Below are 20,209 nucleotides of genomic sequence, written 5' to 3'. Positions count from 1 at the left end.
CAACTTCACTGTAATTAATGGGGGTACAGAATTAATGATCCCATGTGTTGTTGGAGCCCTGGCTGCTGGGAATTCCAGATTTCTGTGCTGCCAGGCACTGACCCCCAGAGAACACTGCACTGACCTGAGGCCTGGAGAAGCTTCCAAAATGGAATGACAGAACTGGGATTGTGGGTGTGGAGTTTGAATAGAAGTGTGTGATATCACAGGGTGGGAAACTCAGAGTTTGGGGTTTAGAATACAGTAATATAGATAAAGACAAGATAGAAGTTTTAGTGCAAAAACTAATCCTTCTTCTTCATGGGCTTGGGGAGTATTGTGTAATTAGACAAAAAAAGTCCACATTACAAGACACGAGTGATTAGTTACTAGGTTGAAAGTAAAAATAATTTAAATGTCATTTCTTAATTATATTTTTTTTTTCATTAAAAGACCTTGTAGAGATAAATACGGGGCCATTTTATAACTTGTTGGTGAAATACTGTAGAACTCACGACTTGTAAGACTGTAATATAGATAGGAAATAGTAAATATTAAGTCCAAACATGAAATATTGTCTCTGTGCATTTAATCCCAACCCTGACCAAGACAAAAAAATAAAAATCAAGTGTGTCACTGCAGCTGCTGTATCCAAACCTTCTCCATTCCTTGTTCCTTGTTTTTATTGGCAGCTGCATTCCCTGGGATCCTAAACTGTCCTTCAACCTTTTAAAAGGAAAAATGTGGAGCTTCTTGTCTCTCACAAAGATTCACAAGCTCTTAAAGATGAATCCTCTGAAAATCCAGGGATGTGAGGAGTGACAAGAGCCAGGCCAGGCCCAGTGTGTCTCCCGTTGGAGAGGGAAAACTGACCTTTTCCCAGTGTGATCAAAGATCCAAATTTCTCCTTCAGCAATAGCTTATAAAATTCGTTCTGCCAATCCTGCAGACGCGGCCACCGAGGAAACATCGGAGGGACCTAAAAAGCAAAATGCTCCAGAGTCAGGGGAGCTGAGAATCCCTCAAAACCCTGTTATCCCAACAGTTTAAACACGTGGGCACCTCCCAGCTGCTCCCAGCGATGTCTGTGCTATGTGTAAGCAGCATATTAATGAAGGATTTTACATAAGAACCTTCCACTGTTAATCCAGAATGAGAGAAAAGGCTTTAAAGCGATGTGACTCAGCCAGAACAACGATTTGCTCCAATAACTGGGTCAGAAATTAGTCATAAAAACAGATATCTGTGGTCAGCATCCACACCCAGCCCCCTCAGGGAATGTGGTTCTTCCTTCAGTGAAAAATAAAATAATTCAGCGTTTTAAATAAACCCTGAGGCAGCGCCACAATCTGTCAGACCGGCTGGAAAAGCTCCTCCCTGGTAATGAAAGCTTATTATTAGGGAATAACAATATTATTATTATTAATTAAACCCTCTAAGGGATGTTTTTCCAAGCTGCTTCCAAGGCTTTACACACAAATCTCCCTTTAATTTAATTTAATTTAATTCATTCCCGCTATCCAACCCCTCAATTACCCTACGGGGCTCGGAATTCCGGATCCTTTTTCGGGTTTTGTTGCTCATCACGTCGCCGCCAGCCCGGGGGGTCCCCACGAGCCAGGTGCCATCCAAGGCCAGGATGAATTTGTTGGGAACAGCTTCCTTCAGCAGGCGCCGTCTCTTGCGGATTTTCACGGGGTCCGCCTCGAAGGAGCTCTCCTCGAAATGCTCCGAGCACAGGCACTGGTATTTGGAGGGGGTTTGCATGTCCCGGCCCATGTTTTGGATCCAGCGCCTCAGGAGGGCTTTGTTTTGGAGGGGGAAGCCGTAAAAACTGACCGAGCTGTTCTTGTAGGCGCCGCTGGTGCCGTTGCGGCAGTTCAGGGCCGCGCAGTATCCCATTGTCACCCGCCAGGAGCCGGGGGAAAACCCAAAAAACACACCAGGGAGAAAGCTCGGGGAGTTTCATCAACCTCAGTCCCAAACAGGTCTACATTTGTCCGAAAACCCCGTGGTTTTGGCAAAGAGGAGGAGCTGAGGTGGCCGGACTGAGCTTCCCACAGGAGCTCCCCAGGGAGAGGAGCCAGGTCTGTCCCAGCTGCTTCAAATCAACATCTGAGAAGGAAAAAAAGGCTTTAAAATCAGCTTAATGCCCCCTGAATATGCAGGTTTACATTTAATTAACCCCTGCGGTATGCACACAGAGTGAGCTTCATTCATTTCTGTACCCACAAGGGATCTCGAGCTCCAAAGGTTACCCAGCACAGGGCTGAGAGACAAATAATTCCCAAAAAATGAAAGTTTGGGGTGTACCAAGGGCTCTCCCGTCATATCAGAGGAGAGTCTCAGGGGTGTCAGTCAGTGAGGAGATCTTTGGACAGGAACACTGGAAAAGGGAATAAACCATCCAGGGATCCTGCTCCGAAGAGGAGATCCCAAGGTTTGAGGACACCCAGGGTTAAAAAGAAACAAGGATCAGAAAGTCCAAAAAAAGCTCGCAGAGCCTGATTATTAAATTAAACACTCAGCGCGGAAATTGGTACTTTTGCCCTTATCTTCTGGTAATAAGAGAGACAAAAGAATCAAAGAGGGAAGAGAGAGAGGGAGATCAGAAGGGAGAGGGAAGGACATCACCAGTCCCGGCTCCATCACTAATCCGGTCCTCAGGGCACATTCTCACAGGTAAGTTTTCCCCGCCCTGGAATTAAGTTTCTCCTTTTATATGTAAATGAGTGAGGATGCACAGTCCCTTCTCCCAGAGCTTTCTGGAAAGGGGCTCTGGATCAACCTCTGGCTGACTCTCCGTGCCCCTTTCCCGACCCCACTCCTGCACTGCCCTTATCTCCGTGGAGCAGAAGGGAAGCGGCCCCAGGAGGTGCAGCCCCACCTGAGTGCTCCTCCTTTCTCCAAGCACATCCCGTTCTAACGCGCTGCTTCTGGGAGCCTGGGACACAGCAGCGACCAGCTCCTTGGGGCCAGTGTCCCCAGAACAGGGACACGTCGGGCTGAGTCCAGAAGGGGACACGGAGCTGCCCCAGGGCTGGAGCCCCTCTGCTCTGCAGCCAGGCTGGGAGAGCTGGGAATGTTCCCTGGAGAGGAGCAGGCTCCAGGGAGAGCTCAGAGCCCTGCCAGGGCCTGAAGGGGCTCCAGGAGAGCTGGAGAGGGACTGGGGACAGGGATGGAGGGACAGGACACAGGGAATGGCTCCCACTGCCAGAGGGCAGGGATGGATGGGAGATTGGGAATTGGGAATTCCTGGCTGGGATGGAATTCCCAGAGCAGCTGTGGATGTTCCCTAGAAATGTCCAAAACCAGGCTGGACGGGACTTGGAGCAGCCTGGGACAGTGGGAGGTGTCCCTGCCATGGCAGGGGTGGCACTGGATGAGCTTGCAGGTCCTTTCCATCACAAACCGCTCCAGCCCAGCCCCGCTTTCACCGCCTGCACGTGCCGGGGCTGTCTGTGCCGCTCTCGCCGTCCCACAGCGGCGGGGGAAAGCGGGCAGCGGCGCTGCCGTCGGGGGCCCTTGGGGAGGAGCCGCAGGGCGAGGCCGGACACGGCTCCGCGCCCCGAGAAGCGCCCCGGGACCCCCGGCGGCCCCTCTGGCGGACGCGTTCGCCGCCACGCTGCGCCGCCATCTTCCTCCCCCTCAGCCGCGCCGAGCCGCAGCAGCCAATCACAGGCGGCGCCGGGCAGCAGCAGCCAATCGGAACCCAGCCCTGACCATTTCCCCCACGCCATTGGCCCGCCGCGTCCGCCCAGCCCCCGGCGCGCGGTGGCCTCCACGAGGAGAGGGCGGGAGGGACGCTCATCCCCATTGGCCAGCGCGCAGGGAAAGCAGGGCGCTGATTGGAGGAGACGGGAAGGGAGGAGGAGAGTGGGATGGCGTCCGCTCGTTGTCATGGCAACGGCAGCGGGGCCGAAACCGAGGGAGCCTCCACCGGGCACCGGCCGCGGGTCGGGGAAGGAGCCCCGGGACTCCTCACCGGGCACCGGCCGCGGGTCGGGTCCGGAGACCCGCGACTCCTCACCGGGCACCGGCCGCGGGTCGGGACCGGAGCCCCGGGACTCCTCACCGGGCACCGGCCGCGGGTCGGGGAAGGAGCCCCGGGACTCCTCTCCGAGCACCGGCCGCGGGACGGGGAAGGAGCCCCGGGACTCCCTCTCTGAGCACCCGTGGGACGCGGGATTCGCCGTCTCGGAGCGCGGTCCCGGGCCGGGGGAGCGGAGGGACCCTCCCCGGCCTGGATTGCAGTGTGACCCCGGGACCGGCCCCCGCCTCCCCGCCCGTTTCTTCCCAATGGAAAGATGCCCCGAAACCTGGGATTTGGGGGGCGGCAGCAGCTCAGTTCCTCCTCTGCTTCAGCCCCGCTCCTCCCTTCCCCTCCCGCTGCAGAGCGACCCGTGGCACTTGACAATTTTAATTAAAACCCCTGAAATTTCCAGCCAACGAATCAAACATCCGGACAAAACTCAAGCAGAAACACGCACGAAAAAAAGCTCTTTTAAGGAAGTTTCCTTTAAGTTGAAGGAGCTCTGACCCCAAACAGGCTCTTCCCTGACTCTGTTTCTCTATTTTTTTCCCCACCGATAAAGTGACAGGTGACAAATCCAGACTCTTATTAGTAAAAGGAATAAATGGTGTCCTTACAAGGCCACGACACAATCCCGTGAGAAACCCTGAACACGAGCAGAAGGTCTCGGAAGGAGGATGTCTAACGGGCAGTGCCATGTCCCACTCCAAAGGGAGGGAAGTTCCTCAGGCGTGGACATGCCCGGGGTCCAAAGGGAACGACAAACAGAGGGTCCCGAAAGAGCTACGAAGTTTGATTACTAAACGATACAATTGGCATGGAAATTGCGATGAGTTAGCACCTGATCTTCCATTAGTAAATGAAACAGGAAGGAGGGGAGTGGGGAGAGGTCAGGGAACATCACCAGTCCTGGCTCCAGCGCCGATCCGGGTGTCCAGGGCGTGCAGGGTCCCGAGGATGCTGTGGGGACACCTTCTTATGGGTAAATTTTCCCCGCCCCAGCATCAGGTTTCCCACTTCCCATGCAAATGAGGGAGTGTGCGCAATCCTGCTGCTGGACCTTTCTGGAATTGGGTCGGGGGGCTTTGAGGGCTTGCGGTGATCTCGATGCTGCTCTGCAGACCTCCCTGCTCGCTTCCCCGCCGGCCGTGTCCCGTGTTTGTGGTGTCTGCGCGTCCCCAGGGGGAGTTGGAGCAGCACCGGCCAATCTGCGTGCCCTCCTCTCCAACCACATCCTGTTCTATCCCGCTCCTTATCAGTGCTTGGGGCACAGCCTTAACTCCTTGGAGCCTTAGCTGCTACAGGGCAGATTAGAAAACCGCTTGTGTCCCCTGAAGAGCGGGATGGGAACTCGGGGCGATCCCCAGAACCGGGCAAAGGTCATCCCTTACCTCCTCCGACACCCCCCGAACCTCCTGGAGCTCGGGAAATGGCTCATGAAAAGCGATCCCGTTCCATCCGAGCCAGGTTGATTTGCAAGAGCATCCCGGGCGCTGAGCAGGGAAACAATCCGGAGCCGGGGGCCGGGAACTGGCCGAGCTTTCCATAACAAAGGGCGCGGTGAGGGACACTCGGGGACACAGCGGGAGCCGATCATCCCACATTTTCTGTTTAGGTTGTGAGGTGAGAAAAGCCCGGAGAGGGGGTGGAATTCCTTTGTTTGCGGTCCCTGCATGGAGGCACAACATTGTGGTGTTACTCTGTCGTTGTATCAAGGTTAAATTATTGCAAGGATCCAGCCGACCGAGGCTCTGCAATGGGAAATCTGGGATGGAGTCTGTCAGGAAACCTGTGTGAGTGAGGTGTGGGATCAAACAGGGACCCATCGGCTCACAGGAGCCGGTTCCAGCTCAGGTAATCTCAGCTGTGACTCCACAGTGGCTCCTGGATGGGCAGGCAGGGAAATTTCCTTAATAGCCACACATCCAGCAAGTGGAATCTTATCCATGCAGCCAGAATAATGGCCCGGACATTCACATTCCAGCTAGTTCTTGTCAACAATTAACAAAAAGTTTTAATAGACACGGCAGCACAACATCCAGTATTAACATGGCAGCATGCTGGTGTAGGACCCGGAGGGCAAAGAGTTAAAACCCCTGGAGCAAATCCGCCTGTGCCAAATTGCTCAGGTTAATTTATGGCTCCTGGGTGAGAAGCACAAAACTGCCAACCTTAACCCCAAAAGAATTCCAGAGGCTACAGCCACAGACTCCACTCAGCACCTACACTCTGATTTAAAATTCAAGCACCACAATGGCAAATTCCTGCCATGGCAGGAATGGGAATTTCTGGAGTTGCAGTTGAGTTGGCTCCAGTAAGAGCTGTGGGTCCCAACACTGTGGGCACCATCCCGGGCACCAAGGAGTTAAAGTGCTGCTGTGCCCCAAACCAACAAGGGACAAACTGGAATAAGGTGTGGCTGCCGAGGGGGAGCCTCCGAAATTTTCAGCCCCTCTGATTTTTCCACTTTTAGGCTTGTCTTCCTTCTTTTCTTCCTTAGCTCTTTCTGCAGTTGCTCAGTTTTCACTGACAGCAATAATTCAGCTCTTTTCCTCCCTTTCATTTCCTCTCTGGGGTCTTATTTCTCTCTACCATGCTTTTTCCTACTTAAATTCTCAAATAATTCTCTTTCCTTGCATTCTGCTGAAGCAAGTAGAGTCCCAAGCTGGTCATTTTTCAGGCCCAGGTTTATCACTTTGGATGCTGTAGAAGGCCAGGAGATAAAGGGCTGTGTCTCAGCTGTGGAGCCAGCCAAGGGCTGTTGTGTGAGACACTCTCCCACAGTGTGAGGGGAGTACACAGAGCAAGGACAGCTCTTTTTTGGGACAAACACCCTTATTCTGCCTCCTGGAGATAAGCACAGCATGCAGCAGTTGGGGGGAAAACTTCCCCCGCTGTACCCAGCACTGTTTTGCTTATACTTTACCATATTAATTAATAAATTGATTGTTGCTTGAATATTGGCCTAGTCAAGCTTCTTATTTATAACACACAGCACAGGGCATGGAGTGCCCAACAGAGGCTGATCAATCAGGAGGGATCAAAACCACCAGAGATGCCCTGATCCATTTCTAAGAGGATCCAGAGGCACAGACTGTGCCTGCTGATTATTTGCAGCAAAAGTGAAAAAAGTAGCCCCAGGGTGTGGAAACTGTGGCTGTAAAAGGGTGATCCAGGGCTCACAGGCACCTCTGGGATCCTGAGCACAGCTGGATTGATGCTGGAGCCAGGACTGGTGATGTCCTCCCCTCTGTCTCTCTGATCTCCCTCTCTCTTCCTCTTTTTCTTTTTTAACCTTTTTATTTCTCTTCCTACCAGAAGGGCAAAAATACCAATTCCCACGCTGAGAGTGGAATTTGCTGTTAGAACTTTTTTTCAGCTTTTTTGGACCCTTCTGACACCTGTCATTCCTTTTTGACCATGGGCATCTACAAACCTTGGGAGCTTCTTTCCTGCTGTTAGTGGGGCACACAGAGCCGAGGGAGGAGGCTGGAGGAGCAGAGCTGCCCTACCTCCACACAGCCTCCTCTCCAGCAGATCCTGTTATCAGTGCTTGGGACACAGCAGCTCATTAACTCTGTGTTTCCCAGGTTTCTGCAGCATCTCCATGTTCTGCTTTCACAGGTTTTGGAAAACTGAACACAGAAGTCTGTGAATAATGTGGCAACACAACTTTAAGGCTATGTAGAATGAAAACCATATTCCAGGCTCCCTGGCCATCTTACAACTCCCAGGAAGGATCTCACCCTTCAAGAACTCTCCCTTGGAGTTCAGCAGCAAGGAGTCTCAGGATTTTACAGTGGGAATAAGCTCCCTCCCAGGCTCTGCAGCCTTCTTTCTGTTTGCCACAGAAGAAAGAGGCTTCCTCCTACAGCCACAGGGGCAACACTTCCTTTCCCAAAGCACCTCACCCAAGTGTGTGTTTCCTGACCGCTTCACTCCTTTAGTGGACAATTAATACCTTTAACTCATTTGTTCCCAGCCCAGTCCAAGGATTCCAGATTCCTGGGATAACATTTTGGATATATTTTGGATAATTCAGACAACTCTTCATTGCAACACACATCACAAATTGTTCCATGTCAGTGTGGTTTCTCTCCCACACGGACTCACAGCCAGCAGTACCTCCAAACTCCACCTCCCCACATCCACAGGCACTGGTGAATGCTGTCTAACCCAAAATAACCCCCAGCCAGCTCCCTTTTCCTGGGAGGGGCTCGGGATGGCTGCACCACAGCCCCCTCCTGCCATCAGGGTGTGGCACAGAGCTGGGGGTGCTGCCCTGACATCATGTGGGGGATGTCCTATATGGAATTCATCACGGAACCCCTGATGTCCCTGCAGGGCCAGCTGACCAGCGGCACGTGGGTGTCCTGCATGTGACCTTCCTGATGCTTCAGCAGGCTCCTCTTGAGCACAAATCTCTTGCTGCAGAGAGGACACTGGAAAAGCCTCTCCCCCGTGTGCCGGCGCTGGTGGTTCAGGAGGTAATCCTTCCTCCTGTAGGTTTTGTCACACTTGGAGCACTTGTAGGGCCTCTCTCCCGTGTGACTTGTCTGGTGCCTAACCAGCCACGAATGGCAAACAAAGTTTTTCCCACAGTCGCTGCAAATGTAGGATTTGCCCCTGCCCTGGCTCTGCTGCTGGGCAGGGCTGCCCCGGGCCAGGGGTGGCTCCCAGCAGGGACTGGATCCTGATGTGTCCGTGGGGAAGCTCTCCTCGTTTTCAGCAGCTTCCTCTGTGCCCAGGCTGTCCTGCCCACGGGGCCTGCCTGTGCCTGGGGGAGTCTCTCCACACTGGGAGTGGGGCCCTGGCCCCTCACAGGAGGTGGGAGCAGCTCCAGGGCCCATTCCCTTCTCGCCCAGGCCCATTCCCATCTCTCCTGGGTGTGGGTGCAGCAGAGGGAACATCCTCTCATAGGTGGGGCCTGGAAACATCTCCCCTTCTGCCTGCAGTGCCTGCTGGGGCTGGTCCTGCTGTGGGCAGTTTCTCTCACACTTGTACACACAGGGCCTCTTTTCCAGGCTCTTTTCCTGGGCACTAAAGAAATCGTACTGAGCATCACTTCCAAGGCTGTTCCCATTCCCCATGGTGGTTGTTTCCATCATTTCTGAATTCCACTGACTGTCCCATGTCACTCCATGGCTGGGATCTTTGGGAAACAACTCTCCTGGCCTTCCTGGTACCTCTAAGTCACAGGTCTTGCTCTCCAAGCAATCTGCTGGATGGTCCCTCTTCAAATTTTCATCTGAAACAGAGATTTCAGAGATTTTTAGTTCAGAAGTCCCCTTAGGAATGTCCCTCCCAGGTCAAAGCCACATCTTTAATACTGAGGGAGGAACAAAGTACCAGCATCCACTGAAACAAAATTTCCAGGAAAATAGAAGGACTTTTTTCAACTGTATTTTTTAAAATCTACATAAAAAATGACTGCTGCAGTCTCAGATTCAGCCTCTCACTCAGATAACAGAGCAGACACTGTCCCACCTCAGTGTTCCCAGCTGCTCTCCAGACACTCTCCTGAGCATCTCCAGGAGCAGAGTCCAAGCAGGGCCCAGAGCTAGATCAGCAAGCCACAGAACTATGGGATCTCCTGAGCTGGGAGACACCCACAAGGATGGAGTCCAGCCCCTGGCCCTGCACAGACACCCCAACAATCCCACCCCGTGCCTGAGAGTGTTGTCCAAATGCTCCCTGAACTCTGGCAGCCTTGGGGCCGTGCCCATTTCCTGGGGAGCCTGTTTGGTGCCCAACCACCCTCTGAGGGAAGAACCTTTTCCTGATATCCAACCTAAACCTCCCCTCCTGAGCTTATCAGAAGGACTCTCTGCTCCCAGGAACTTGTGCTGTCTAACAAACACCTGTTTTTTAGTGAACAGCCTCAGAACCCATTTGTCTTGCCTGAATAACAACCCAAGTGGAGTAACATTTTTGTTATGGAGCTTTCAAAGAAAGTCACTCACTTGAATTGCAGCCAGGATGGAAAATCACTGATTAAAGCCCACTCTCCTGCGACCCTATAAACTGAAGTCCAAATTGAGACCCACAGAGCTCCCACCTCTCAGAAAATAAAGGAATGTGTGTCCCAAACACTGATAACTGGATGGCCATGGAGCCATGAGAGAGAACAAGATTTGGCTGAAGAAGGAGGGTGCCATGTGGAGACAGGGCAGCAATTTCTGGACAACATCCTTGTTGCAGCTCCTGGAGGCAACATGGAGCAAAGGCAGGAACGAGGTCAAGAAGTGGGAATGAATTACTGGGAGGGGGGAAGGGGGTGGTCATCAAGACCACCAAAAATCCCCAAAGCCTCCAAACCATTTCCAGAAAGGCCTGGAAGAACTGATAGCATGGGAAGTGAAAAACTTTTCTTCAGGGCAGGGAATCCTGGCCATAAAAAAGGACTGAGGGTGCCCTCCCTCCCCTCATCCACATTGCTGATAAAGACATCAAACACAATGGCCCCAGCATGTCCCCAACTCTAGGGACACCACTGGTGACTGGCCACCAGATGATGTCACTCCCTTGCCCAGCACTGTGGGCCCAGCCCTGAGCCAGGGTTTTATCCAGATAAAAGCAGCACAAACTTGATCCATGCAGCTCTGGGCTTGCCTCAACACAAGCCCAAGCCAGTGCCTCTGACAGCTTTTGGCTGGCTCAGGAGGGAAGGAGCCCCTTCAGCTGACAGAACCCAAAATTTTTGTGACCAAATATTAACCAGCAAACTGAGGTTTGTCCCAGTTCTCCCATGGTTAACTTTGTAAGGTTGTGACATTTCATATAGTATTAAAAAATACTCTAAATTGGATTTGCTGTCCCCAAAATCTCAGCTGAAATCCATTACTGACCTGTACTTGGATCTGCAGAGATTTCCTCTTTCTGCAAGTCCTGTTGTTCAGAGCAGGGTGGCTCCTCCTCTTGTTTAATCCACGATGAAACATCCCTTGCATAAGTCTGAAATGCTGTTCATTGGGGAGAATTTACACAACTGACAAACACCAGGTGGGGGAAGACACAAAGCCTGGATAATTTGGGAATGCACAACAGTAACAAAGCAGCAGGGAAGGCACAACAGGAAGAGCCATTAAGGGATAATTCCTGCAGTGGAGTTTTTGGCAGGTCCTCACCTGTGGCAGGATCTCTCTGGAGGTCCTCACCCTCTGTGCCTGGCAGCTCCCTGGCATCCACCTCGCTGCCTTTCCTGGTCTGACTGGATGCCTCAGGCTCGTAAAATCCTCGCTCTGCCAAGGGAAGAAGTCCAGGAGAAGTGTATCATGCCTGCCTAAACTCAGGATTTCACAAGGCTGAAAACCTGCTCTGGTCTGGGCTTTCGTTGGAGGTTGTTACCCCAAGCCAAGCTCCCCTAATCCCAGTTTCTTAAGGGATCCTTTGGAAAGGTCTAAAAATCCCAGCTGGCTACAAACACAGGAAGGCAAGTACAGTTCTAGTGGAGCCAGCAGGCAGCACCACTATGTTTGTAAAGAGTGAGGAAAATCTGCAAAGCAGAGCAGCTGATTTCTAAAACAAAGAGGTTCCAAGTGAGCAGGCAAAGAACAGGGCCCTGCAGCCTTTCAGAGGAGTCTGTGTGCTCCTCTTTACCCAGGAAAACCCCAGAAGGGAAGGGAGGAGGGAAAAGGCAACCTGAAGGGATTTAGGGAGATCCACACTTGGATAAAAACCAGCCATGCAGCCACAAACTCCAAAATGTCCATGAGAAGGGAAAGGGGCAACACCAGCCCTCACCTGTGGGATCTGCTGGCAAGTCTGCTCAGAACTTCTTAAAGATTTGGAATACATGAGCAGAGGTGGGGAATTTAATCATACAACCTGGAATTTAATTCCTCTGTTTCATTTTCCCTCTGAGGTATGCAGTTACTCACCTGGGCAGGGCTCTCCAGGAGCTTCTGCAGCCTCCTCCTTCCGATCTGCAGTGCACAACTCTTCCTCTTGCTTAATCTGGATTATGCTGTCTTCTGCTAACAGGAACCAATGTTATTTTAACACCATACAAAATTAATTCCAATTGTCAGCCCAGCCCAGGCAGATCTGCTCTGCTCTAGCTCACATTCCAGTTCTAGTTCCTGCTGACCAAGGCCTCTTGAACAGACCTGAAATGTTGGTTACAAAACCCTCAGCAGATGTCTGAGCCTGAGAAATGCACAAAATTTTCATGCAAGTGAAAACACGCTCTCCCATGGCCCCAGGAAAGGCCAGAGCCACTTGAATTCTCGTCCTTGAGTTTCGTTTTTCTCTTGGTGCTGCCAAAGTTCTGTTGTTCCTTTTCAATCCCTCTCAGTCACACACCACTTCTCACCCATCAGACAACCACTCATGAGAACAGAGTTCTTAGAGAAATTCATCCAAGTAATGAAAAAAGAGAAAAGGAAACAAAAGTCTGTAGAGCAAATAAAGAAAAGCAGATGGGCCACTGTTCTGCACCTGTACAGTGCAGACCTGGCCAAGGGACTGGAGGATTTCCCAGGAGAGGGAAAAGAAGCGTGTGATGGAAGGTCCTGGAAAGGCTGGTGGGGATGGAATGCCTGACAGCAGCAGCTGGAAGACCAAACTCAGCACAGCAAGTGCCTTGGAGAAATGCTGGTCATAGAATTGTGGAGGTTGGGAAAGCCCTTTAAGGTCATCGAGTCCAACCATTCCCCCAGCACTGCCAAGGTCACCACTGACCATGTCCCCAAGTGCCACATCCACAGGGTTTTTAAATCCCTCCAGCGATGGGGACTGCACTATGCCCTGGGCAGCTGTGCCAGGGCTGGACAGACTTTTTGGGGAAGGAGTTTTCCCAATATCCAACCTGCACTCCCCTGGCCCAGCCTGAGGCCGTTCCCTCTCCTCCTGTCCCTGTTCCCTGGAGCACAGCCCGACCCCCCGGCTGTCCCCTCCTGGCAGGAGCTGTGCAGAGCCACAAGGTCCCCCCTGAGCCCCCCTTTTCTCCAGGCCAAAACACCACCCACAGCCCAGATGTGCCCAGATCCTGGCAGGTGCTCGGTGTCCCACATCCCTCTCCCACCATTGGCCCTGACACCACTCACCGGAGCCGGTCTCTGCGGGATTCCCTCTCACATCCCGGTCCTGGCAGCTCCGGGATCCCGGCCTGTTCCCGCCCTCCGCTGGGGCCTGGGCCTTGTGTCCAGCGGCGTCTGGCCCTGTGGGGAATGGTGGCTGAGGCACATCCACAGGGTTTTTAAATCCCTCCAGCGATGGGGACTGCACTATGCCCTGGGCAGCTGTGCCAGGGCTGGACAGACTTTTTGGGGAAGGAGTTTTCCCAATATCCCAACCTGGGCCTGGGCCTTGTGTCCAGCGGCGTCCGGCCCTGTGGGGAATGGCGGCTGAGGGGTGCCCGGGGGCACCGTGGGGCTCCTCTGCCACCTGCCGTGACCCCGGCCAACCTTACTGCATCCTGGCCACACGTGTGCCTGCACCTTGTCCACAGCACTCCATGAGGGAACAGGATCCCCCTCAGGGCTGTGAGGGACGGGGGTCCACACGAGCCATGAGGGAACAGGATCCCCCTCAGAGCTGTGAGAGATTGGGGTCCACACACAGCCATGAGGGAACAGGATCCCCCTCAGAGCCATGAGGGAACAGGATCCTCCTCAGAGCTGTGACAGATTGGGGTCCACCTGGAGCCATGAGGGAACAGGGTCCCTCTCAGAGCCATAAGGGAACAGGGTTCACCAGGAGGGAACAGGGTCCTCAGAGCTGTGAGAGATTGGGGTCCACACGAACCATGAGGGAACAGGATCCCCCTCAGAGCTGTGAGAGATTGGGGTCCACACACAGCCATGAGGGAACAGGATCCCCCTCAGAGCTGTGAGGGATTGGGGTCCACCTAGAGCCATGAGGGAACAGGATCCCCCCTCAGAGCCATGAGGGATTGGGGTCCACTATGAGGGATCAGGGTCCCATCCAAACTGTGAGGAGCTTGGGGATCCTCTCAGATCTGTGAGGGACTGAGGATCCTCTCAGAGCCATGAGGGAACAGAGTCTCCTCACGGCAGTGAAGTGTCCCTTTCCGTGTCACTTCACATTTTGTCTTGAATTCAGGATTCTGTTTTGCAATTCAAACAACACAAATCCCAAAATAGCTCAGAGATTTGCTACAAATACATGTATTTGTCTCTGAAATTCAGGAGAGCTGGGCTGAAACAGAGAAATTGTGACTGATTAAAATACCGCGTCACCTCTGATATCAAAGGCAGCTTCAAAAAGTGATGAAACACGGAGCATGTAAAACACAGAAACAGCCCAGAAAGGACACCTTGGGCTGTTTGTAGAATAATCCAGCAGTGCTGCTGAAATGATCCCAAACAGAACTCAGGATACTCTGGTCACAAGGGAATCACAGTTGTCCCTCCGCTGCTTCACAGGGCCACAACTTTCCCTCTATCTCAGAATACATCCTGCTCTTATGGAATCCTGGAATGGTTTGGGTGGGACCTTAAATCTCATTCAGTGCCACTCCCTGCCATGGGCAGGGACACCTTTTTCTATCCCAGGCTGCTCCAAACCCTGTCCAACTTTTCCTTGAACACTTCCAGGGATCTAGGGGCAGCCAGAGCTTCTCTGGATATCTGTGCCAGGGCCTGCCCATCCTCAGCCAGGAATTCCTTCCCAATAACCCACCTAACGCAGCCCTCTGCCAGCAGGAAGCCTTTGCCTCAATACTACCCTGCAATTTAGGACACAAAGATTATTTTTAAAAATGAAGCTATGAAATGTTTTAATCCAAGTTCCAACTGGACCAAAACACAGAGTGTAATTTTCCCTCTTTCTGTACTAAAGCAGCAAATCAACCAAAATTTTAGGGAGAGTTCTAAACTCATTTGTTCCTGAGTGAGATCTGATCAAGCACATTGTGACTGGAAGTTGGTTTCTGTCTCCAACAATTAAATCCACAGGAGATGAAATGCAGCAGGAACCCAAACAGTTCCACTGTCACGACACCACTGGGTCAAGAAGTTTGATGTCTCCATGACATTTTTATGAGAGATGAACTGTTGATTTCATGGATTTCCTCAGGAGGGAAAAATTCCATTCAAATCATCTGACAATCCACAGAACCCATGGATTCTTGGATAAGAGCAAGCTGAAAATGCTCTTTACAACTCAGCATTTTGACTGAAAGCCCAAATTTTATGCTGAACCAGAAAGCATAAACTTTTCCATGGGAAACTGATTTCTGTGTGACCTAAACAATAATGAGGTCATTATTATTTAGGTGTTTTGATTTGTTAATTCTGTTTATTTTTAAGTTCTCTCCACCCTCCATATCTGGGTCTAAATTTCTCTATAAATTGCAATATTCTACCACTCTTGTGACAGCACTCACAGAGACTCTGGAGGGCAACAACCCCCCTGAACTCGTGTTCCAGAACAAACAGCTGCTGTCAAAACACAAGTGAAATGCACCAAGAAATAAAAGAAAAAACCTCAAAACAAACCACAAACATTTTTTTTTCTCTTTCTGGACTCAAGCCATCATGACCACAACACTGAAAATGTTTTGCTGGCTGCAGGATTGACGTGATCTGGGTGAGAATTGTACTGTGAGCTTATTTACACCCTATTTTTCGACATTTTTACACTTCAGGCCTGTTTGGATCTTGGAAACACACACGGAGAATCATTCTCCTGTGCAGGTTCCACCACAGTATTGAAAAACAATTAAAAACAATTTAACACCATGGGATTTTTTTGATTTGAGGTCAACTTCTGTCTCTCTATCCATAAGGCACAATACTACAAACTACCATTTACAGCAGCTAAAATGATGTGAAAAATAAAAAAAGATTGAAATAAAGCATTAAAAATTTCACAGGCTTAACGTTATTTTTATTAAGAATCAAGTCTTTACTGCTGCAAATCTAATCAGCATTTTCCAAACAGACAGAAACAAGCTCCCTACCCTGAATCATTCTCAACTTAATGATTTCTCATATTCCAAGAGATTCATTCCAGATGTGCCACAATTCTCACCTGCAGTGCCTCATCCTCCCAGCTCTTTCACCTTCCCAAAAATAAACCTCTCCCCAGGCTTCCTGCCCACTACCCACCTCAGCATGGCTCCTGCTCTCTCCCCAGTGCCTCCCCTCACCCCCACATCTCAGCACACTGTCCCACAGCAGGAATTTCAGGGATTCCCACATCCCCAGCAGCACAGAATGCTGTGGCATCGCTTGGAACTCACCCACACCCAGCTCAGAGAACTCCACACCCTCCATGGCTCCCTGCTCCTTTGCATATGGCTCTTCCTCCTCTTCCTGCTTCACGGTGACAGCAAGGCTCTGCTCTGGAATGCTGCAGTCTGCTGAGGAAAAGAGGAAACTCCTTTACTGGGAAAGAGAAAACTCCTTTACTGGTTATCGCATCCCCACTGGACTCTTCCCTTGCTGCCCCAGAAGTTTGTGCCCGCTCACCCACCCTGCTGCCACTCAGAATCTCTCAGCACCTTCCATTCCTGCTCCTGGGAGCTCTGCTCTGCCCTGCAGGGAAGTGGTTCCCCCTGTTCCCCCCAGCTCCAGAGTGTCCTCCACACCCTCAAGCCCAGGCCCTTCCACAACACTCACCATGGCCAGGTTCAGCCAGCCCTGCTCTTCCCTCTTGGTTTTCCTGCGCTTCTCTGCTGTCCCAGCTGCTCACATTGAGTTCAAACAGCAGAGCCTCTGCCAATGCCAGAAATCATGGAGTCAGATCACAGAATCCCAGGAGGGTTTGGGTTAAACTTGTTCCACCCTCTGCCATGTGCAGGGACACCTTCCCCTATCCCAGATTGCTCCAAGCCTTGTCCAACCTGGCCTTGGACACTTCCAGGGATCCAAGCACAGGGCAATCTGTGCCAGGGCCTCACCGTCCTCACAGCCAAGAAGTGAGGATGTGACACAAGTCTTCCTGACTTAAAATCCTAAAAATCCAGCATGTTACACTTTTTTATCACCCTCTCTTACTCCCCCTGAACCTGTTCCTTCTGAGATCCAAGAAGTTCCCTCCGAGCAAACCAGGACCATCACCTTGTGATGGCCAGCGTCTGTCTGGTGACAGCACCACACGACCCTCACCCTCAGGATTAAAGCTTTAATTCATCCCTGGCCTGCACCTGGTTCTGCTGGGATCTCTCCAGGAGCTGCCTCCTCCTCACTGCAGGGCGCTTCTCCTCCCTGGAGCTGGGACAGGAGGGCAGGTTCGGAGATGACATCGTCTGACAAGGAACAGAGAAAGGAATGAATGTTCCTGTGCTGCATCTGCAGGAAGGAACACACCCAGCAGCGCTCCCCAAACCAGCTCCAGCAGCTACAACACATGGCTCGGCAGCACGGAGTGTCCTCAAACACAGGCAGCGGTCTCACTGTGTTCCCACAAATCTGCTTCCCACGTCTGGGAAAGATTCCCTAACCAGAAAGTGCTGATAACTGACACAACAGCAACACTCACCCAGCAGGACGAGGGCTTCTCTCTTCCCTGTCAGCACCTTTCCATACAGCTCCCTCTGCCACTCCTCCAGGTTCTCCCACTGCTGAGTGGAAAAGCCGGTGGCATCGTTTTCCAATGCCACAGCTGGGGCCTGCAATCCCAAAAATGACAGTCAGCACTGCTCCTGGAACACAGAGAATCCTACTCCCTACTTATCCCTGCTCCCAGGTGTCAGGGAAAGAAAATTCCTGCCTTGGGGCATCCTCTGGACACTGAGAGTAACACTTTGGATCTTTGCTAAACTTTGGGAGATGAAATGTGTATTCCACAATATTCTTACTTCCCCCTGGCGCCTGATCCCATTGGGGACCTCAGAGTGGGGAAGAACTTCCCGCTGTTGGTAAAAACGTGACAGTCCATCCTTTTGTGGGGAAAACCAGCTGAGTATAACAATACACAGGAGCAATCACTTCCTGCTTCGTGCCTCGGCACGACAGGCGACAGAAGAAACCTTGGCAGAGATCGTGGAACGATTTCCATGGCGGAAGGCTGCCGGGAGAGGTGAGGAGCGGAGGAACCTCTGCGCTGTCCCTGTCCCTCCCAGGCCCTTAAAGACCCATCCGTTACCTTGGGGACTTCCACCCCGGGGGGCAGCCGCAGGATCCAGAGAGATGCCCCAGGCCCTTGCTCAGCTCCAGGAGCTCCTGTCCCTGCTGTGCTGAGGATCCAGAGCTGGACACAGCACCCAGAGGTGCCTCTAGGGCTGGGCACAGGAGCAGGATTCCTCCCTGACCTGCTGGGAATGCTCTTCCCAATGCACCCCAGGATCCCACTGGCCTCTTTTCCCCAGCACACTCTGTTGGCTCAAGGACATCTCATTGTCACCTAGGATTCCCAGTTCCTTCCCCACGGATCAGGTCACCCCCAGCCTGTGCAGGTACCTGGGGTTGTTCCTCCCCAGCTGCAGCACCTGCGCTTGCCCTCGTTGAGTTACAGAAATTTCCTCTCTGCCCACCTCTCCAACCTGCTGGAGTCTCTCTGAAGGACCACACAGCCCTCGGGGTGATCAGGCACTCCTCCCAGCTTTGATCCCTCAGCAACCCCAGTCAAACAACACCGAGCCCAGCAGAGCCCCGTCCCGCAGCCACACCCGGTGCCGCCGGCCCCGACCCTCCGGGAGCTGCCACTCAGCCACTTTCCAACCCATCCCACCGCCCACGCATCCAACCAGCCTACCCCTCCTGGAGCTCGGTGCCGCCCTCCCAGCCCGTCCCTCCATCCCTCCGTCCATCCAAGCCGCCCCGCCGGGAGCTCGGTGCCGCCCCTCCGGCGGCGTGTCCCGTGCGGGCCCGCCCCGGCCGCAGCGGCGCGGGCCATGGCGGAGCTCCAGGCGCGCCTCGAGGCGCTGGAGCGGCGGATGGAGCGGGCGGAGGCGGCGCTGCAGGAGCGGCCCCTCGCCGCCCTGCGGCTCCACGGGGTGAGCGCCGCGATGGGCGAACCGGGGCAGCCCCGGAGGGGGCGAGTGATGGGGGGCGAGGAGGGCTGAGAGTGGGATGGGGGAGTCACTTATGGGGTCATTGTGGGGCTGGAGCTTGGGAGTGAGACTGGGGGGGGCACTGAGGGGCTGGTGGGAGGTTGAAGGGGAGCCTGGGGGTCGCTTTTGGGGCTGTTGGAAGGGGGGTTTGTGGCTGGGAGGGAGCCTGGGGATCGGCGGTGAGGCTCTTGAGGGCTGGGAGCGGTTTGGGGGGCTCCTGAGGGGGCTGCGGTGGCTTTCAGGGGACGGGATGGGAATCCAGTGGATTCCCGGCTGGCCGGGAGCCGCTCGAGTGGCTCCTCAGGGGGCAGCACTGGGTTTCAGGGAACTGTGGGGATGAATCCGTTGGACTCCTGGGGATCTGGGAGCTGTTTGGGGGAGCTGCGGTGGCTTTCAGGAGACTGGGGATGAATCCAGTGGACTGCTGGGAGCAGGCTGGTTTAGGAGACTGGGAGTGAGCAAGGGGGACTCCGTATGGGGATTTTGGAGCTATTGAAGGGCTGGGGGGGGGGAGGTCTGAGGGTCTGGGAGTTGTTCTGGGAAGCTGCCCTGTCCCCCATCCCAGCTGGTGCTGCAGGTCCCGGTGCTGTTCGAGGATGTGGCAGTGCGGTTCAGCCGGCAGGAGTGGGCAAGCCTGGACGAGGGACAGAAGGAGATGTACCGGAGCGTCATGGAAGGCAACTACGAGATGCTGGTGTCCCTGTGTAGGCTGCGTTTGCGCCGGTTTGGCAGCCCCAGGGAGCTCTCTTGGGGTCATTTCCCTGCCTCTTTACCTTTCACTGGAATCTCCAGCTCTCAAATAATCCTCCCTTTTCCCTGTCCCCTCCGGCAGCGGTTGGAGTGTGGCAGGGACACGCAGGACAGGGTAGTAAGTGCTTGGTGTCTTTTCCTCGTGGAGAACAGGTACATTGTTGGTGTTGTCATCTCCTTGGGTTGTCACCTCCAAAATTCTCTGCCTGGGACACCCCATTCCATGAGAATTTTCCCTAAAATCCAACCTGAACCTCCCACTTGAAGCTGTTTCCTCTTGTCCTGTTCCCTGGGAGCACGTCCTGATTCCCTCCTGGCTGCACTCTCCTGTCAGGGAGCTGTGGAGAGCCAGCAGATCCCCCCTGAGCCTCCTTTTCTCCAGGATGAGCCCCCCAGCTGCTGGTGCTCTGTTCCCCTGGTCTGTTCCCTTCCCTGGACCCACTCCAGCCCCTCAATGTCGTCCTTGGCATGAGGGGCCCAGAATT

The 20,209-nt window shown here is 53.1% G+C and overlaps 1 protein-coding gene across 1 annotated transcript; it reads right to left on the bottom strand.

Moving 5' to 3' along the window:
* Window positions 1-7,679: 7,679 nt before the first annotated feature.
* LOC121351803 (zinc finger protein 282-like) lies at window positions 7,680-18,104 on the bottom strand. Its single transcript, XM_041464170.1, has 10 exons — window positions 18,068-18,104; window positions 17,462-17,591; window positions 17,127-17,228; window positions 16,600-16,695; window positions 16,221-16,340; window positions 13,060-13,173; window positions 11,893-11,985; window positions 11,140-11,253; window positions 10,861-10,974; window positions 7,680-9,260 (listed from the first exon to the last, which is right to left on the bottom strand). Exons 5-10 carry the CDS (start codon window positions 16,252-16,254, stop codon window positions 8,317-8,319), a joined length of 1,413 nt encoding a protein of 470 aa, XP_041320104.1. The 5' UTR covers window positions 16,255-16,340; window positions 16,600-16,695; window positions 17,127-17,228; window positions 17,462-17,591; window positions 18,068-18,104; the 3' UTR covers window positions 7,680-8,316.
* Between the last annotated feature and the right edge of the window lie 2,105 nt (window positions 18,105-20,209).

The sequence above is a fragment of the Pyrgilauda ruficollis genome, unplaced genomic scaffold, assembly GCF_017590135.1.
Source record: "Pyrgilauda ruficollis isolate IOZ18807 unplaced genomic scaffold, ASM1759013v1 scaffold173, whole genome shotgun sequence".
In the NCBI taxonomy this organism is placed as follows: Eukaryota; Metazoa; Chordata; class Aves; order Passeriformes; family Passeridae; genus Pyrgilauda; species Pyrgilauda ruficollis.
Note: the sequence above shows the minus strand (reverse complement) of the source record. Positions and strands in the feature narration are given on the sequence as shown.